This window comes from Arachis ipaensis, chromosome B03, assembly GCF_000816755.2.
Source record: "Arachis ipaensis cultivar K30076 chromosome B03, Araip1.1, whole genome shotgun sequence".
NCBI lineage: Eukaryota > Viridiplantae > Streptophyta > Magnoliopsida > Fabales > Fabaceae > Arachis > Arachis ipaensis.
The window spans coordinates 131,623,371-131,628,009 of record NC_029787.2 but is presented as its reverse complement, the minus strand read 5'-3'; the positions used below and the strand labels follow the sequence as shown (position 1 = coordinate 131,628,009).

General features: G+C 31.7%; 1 protein-coding gene across 1 annotated transcript; it reads right to left on the bottom strand.

Annotated features, from left to right (window-relative positions):
• On the bottom strand, positions 631 to 1,302 carry LOC107633849. The gene has a single exon (XM_016337447.1). It carries the CDS (start codon positions 1,300 to 1,302, stop codon positions 631 to 633), a length of 672 nt encoding a protein of 223 aa, XP_016192933.1.

Sequence of the window (4,639 nt, the reverse complement as noted above, 5' to 3'; positions counted from 1 at the left end):
AATAGGTTGATTTTTTTTAATCCATTTAGGATTAAAAAAAAAAAACCACTCCAAATTAAGTTAAAAAAAATCTTTTTAACTCTACCATTAGAAATTTTAACCATCTTACTCCCTTTTAACTCTAATTACACTTCCTTCAAATTCAAATCCCCTCTCTATTGTCACCATCTCCAACCATCACTAATTGTATTAAGAATAAACATCTCATTACCATAAAGAATAAATATCTCATTTACATTAAAAATAAACATCTCATTTATATGAAAAACAAATATCTTATTTATATTAAAAATAAACATCTCATTTCTATGAAAAATAAACATTCATATGCCTATATAAATTGACCTGGTTATGTGTATCAAGAGTACAAGGTGGGAAGACTTCTCCCAACAAAAACTTCTATTGACAATGTATTAAAAAAAAATAATTCTCAAATATATAACAAAACAACTCTTAAAATCATACTTTAAAGTTGGAGATTTATCCTGACTAAAAAAAATAACATTTTAACAAATAGGATAATAATACTACATAGTACATAAGCAGAACATAAATTTAAGTGAAAAACAAATTAAAGAACCCTACCGAACGTTAAAACTAAAAAAAAGAAGAGTTCCTTCAAAGAACCTATTAATCTCTCTGTGAAGTTGGAAATATAATGCAGCGGCACAATGGGCAAGAATAGGGTGATTGATGGTCGGCACAATGCCGCAGCCAACGGAACATGCAGCGTTCATGGAACACATGCGAGCAATTTGTGCGAACAACTTCTACACTTGAATCTTCGATACCATGTCTAAACTCTTCCAAGCAAATACTGCATTGTTCAGCATCATCATCTTGCTCATCAATTTTAGGTCTTTCCAACAGATTCACAAGTCGGACTAAATCAGAATCTTGGACAACAATGTGCGTCCTAACATAAAGGTTCACAACAATCTCTGGCATGCTGGAGTCACACCCTTCACGGCTTAGAATTGTTCTTGCGGTTCTGCCCATGACAGGTAAAATTTGGTCCAATATCTGAGGAGATATAGGCATTGAAGAGAAGATTTCATGTAAGAATGCGGTGTCTTCTCCGTTACGCAGGACATCGAAGGGAACCAAGAACGCTTCATTGAGAGTAGTAGTTGCAGAAGAAGAAAAGTCAAACTCAGAGGTTTGGTTTGTGGACGGGGTAATTTGGATCAATTCTTTGGTGAGACTGAACATGATGGAGAAGAAATCAGAAAAATAGAAGTCTTGTGGTACGGTTGGGTATTCAATGGAATTGATTGCCCATGAAAAAGAGTTGAATTCCATTGCAAGGCAGTGAAAGTAACTGGTTCAGGATCTTGATTTCCTATACTCTATAGTTAATTGGTTATGTAGCATTTTATAGAGTCCTGAAGGAAAAAATCTTTTATTAAGAGATTCAATCTTTATTTTAACCATAGATGGTTTTAAATTTGATTCTAATTTGTTATTGATTGATATCTTTGATATATCTTTATCTCAAACAATTTAATTAAATATCTTTTGATAGAATTTAGCTAAATATTTTAATGCAAATCAAATGTGATGTTTGAAAGTTGGTTTGGGATTATTATTGTAGTTTAATTGTATTAAAATTTAAACTTTGAATTTGATCTTAAAAAAATTAAAGTATCTTTATACTTGATTTTAAAAATATTAATATAATTAAGGAGCAAGCTAAGAGGTTAATATGGTATTTCCAAAAACGAAAAGTCGTTGTCAGTGCATGACTTGGTTCAAAATTATCACACAATGTGCTTAATTTCTACCCAATTTATAACCGCCAAATTTTTTTAGCTAAATAATTTTAGCCAAAATTTATTTATTTCTTCATCTGCATTAGCATTAGCCTTGCTGGTGGTTCTTTTTCAAAATTATATGTTTATATTAATGTTAGTTTTTCTTATGAGTTGTTGTTATAATTATATTAATATAATTTTTATATACACTGTTTATGTAAACGGTAAAGTAGTTTTATATTTGTATTTAATTACGTAAAAATAACTACTTTTTATAGAATAAGCCATAGTTAACAAGAATTTTTTTAATTTTAAATTAAAAAAATAACTATTTCCCAAAAATAAAATACGACTTATTCTTGTGTCTGGAGACGATAATAATGGTTACCATTGTTAACTTTCCAATTTGATATATTTGAAGTGGATTATTTTTGAAAAATAGTTATTTTTTTAATTTATAATTAAAAGAATTCTTGTTAAATATGGCTTATTCCGGTGTATCTATGTATTTTTAGAGGCGATAACAATGGTTGCCATTGTTAAATATGGCTTTTTATTTTTTAATTTATAATTAAAAATCCTTGAAGAAGCTATGCTTGTTGTCCGTGTATTTTTGTGTGTTCCTATATACTGTTTATAGATCTATATACTATTTGGAGATGATGATAATGGATTAAAAATGTCGAATTGAAAAAAATAAAAAGGGAGTTCGCCATGGGTTAGGCGAACTTGCCAATTTAAATACAAAAAAAAACCGTATTTGGGGAATTAAAGTCTAAAAATCATGTTGGGAGAAATAATAATTTTTTTATTTTATAAATGAAAAAATTCTAGATATTTTAGCTTTTAAGAAAAATTAATAGTGCATGTGAACGATAACACTAACATATTAATATACTATTTTCGTTAAAAACAAGTAAGGTGAATAATGATGCTTTGAAATTCAGATTAAAACATTTTCTTTTAATACAAACATATTTTTTAAAATAGGACATCTTTTGATTATATTAAATACAAAAATATCAAATAATTTTAAAGGGCAATTCACGCATTTAAGCCCGGGGGGAGAAAATTTACGCCAATCAGCCAAAAGCAAAACTGGTTCATGAATCAACCAAGACACATTTCTATGTAGTTCGAATTAACCTAATTCGAACTTCAAACAATATGTAATTCGAATCAACACACATACGCACACACCCACTAATTCGAATCAACCTGATTCGAATTATACACACACAGTAATTCGAATCAAGGTGATTCGAATTACACACACGCAATCCAAAGTAATTCGAATTGGGTAGATTACATCAAGATACGTTTCAATGTAAGAACCGCAACTAATCAACCGGTTAATTAGGTGATTATATTGCCCAAAGTAGGTTCCGAAATATTAGAGTGAGAACTTGAGGATTTAAGTATGATTTTTGGACTCAGTGGGTCTTTTTGAGTTAGAAAATGTGCTTCTGCGAAAAACCGTGAAAAATCACAAACCGGTTCAAGTCTGCCCGGTATCGCACGAGAAAAAGTGAAAACCGTCAAAAACCTTAGAAAAATATTAGAAGTTAAAAACCGGGTGTTAATTTTAAAGGTTTGGCCCGAAGTTGGGCTAAACGGGCTAAAAATGCTAACGGGTTGGACCGGGCCCAAGTTGGCCCCAAGCCCAACATATATAAGGTTCATTTAATGAACCCTCACCTCATAAACACACACACACTAGAAAAGAGAAAGGGGAGAAGAGGAAGAAGAAAACACTATTCACACCTCTCTTCTCTTCGCCATATCTCGAGCTATGGTACTCCGATTTGCATGCTGTCAGCGGCTACACGTTCCTTGTGAAGAGCTCTAAAAAACCCATATAAAAAACTGGTAAGGAAAATCTCGAATTCCTCTTAGTTCTTCTCTTCAAAATTTCGGTTCTTAGGGCTTTGGGATTAAGTGAGTTTTTGTGTTTTTGGATGTTTAGATTCACTATAATCCTTGATTAGCATTGGGAGTCGACTCCCAAAGCTATTGGGAAAGGTAAGAGATCTAGAACCTTTGTGAGTTTATTATTATGTGAACCCTAAACCCTAAACCTTATATATGTTGGGCTTGGGCTCAACTTGGACCCGGTCCAACCCGTTAGCGTTTTTAGCCCGTTTGGCCCAACTTCGGGGCAAACCTTTAAAATTAACGCCCGGTTTTTAACTTCTAATATTTTTCTAAGGTTTTTGACGGTTTTCACTTTTTCTCGTGCGGTACCGGGTAGACTTGAACCGGTTCAACTGCCAGTTTGTGATTTTTCACGATTTTTCGCAGAAGCACATTTTCTAACTCAAAAAGACCCACTGAGTCCAAAAATCATACTTAAATTCTCAAATTCTTACTCTAATATTTCGGAACCTACTTTGGGCAATATAATCACCTAATTAACCGGTTGATTAGTTGCGGTTCTTACATTGAAACGTATCTTGATGTAATATACCCAATTCGAATTATTTTGGATTGCGTGTGTGTGTGTAATTCGAATCACCTTGATTCAAATTACTGTGTGTGTGTAATTCGAATCAGATTGATTCGAATTAGTGGGTGTGTGCGTGTGTGTAATTCGAATCAGGTTGATTCGAATTACATATAGTTTGAAATTCGAATTAGGTTAATTCGAACTACATAGAAATGTGTCTTGGTTGATTCATGAACCAGTTTTGCTTTTGGCTGATTGGAGTAAATTTTCTCCCCCTAACTTAAATGCGTGAATTGCCCTAATTTTAATATTGAATTTCTTGTAGAATAATCTCTAATAATTTTATTGAATATTATTATTATTATTGAGTGACTATATATATTTTATATTATAAATACATACATAAAAATTTAATGAATAAATTTATTATTTTTTGTCC

What these genes read in the sequence shown, in the direction of transcription:
- LOC107633849 (XM_016337447.1), bottom strand. Translation starts at nt 1,302, where the DNA reads ATGGAATTCAACTCTTTTTCATGGGCAATCAATTCCATTGAATACCCA.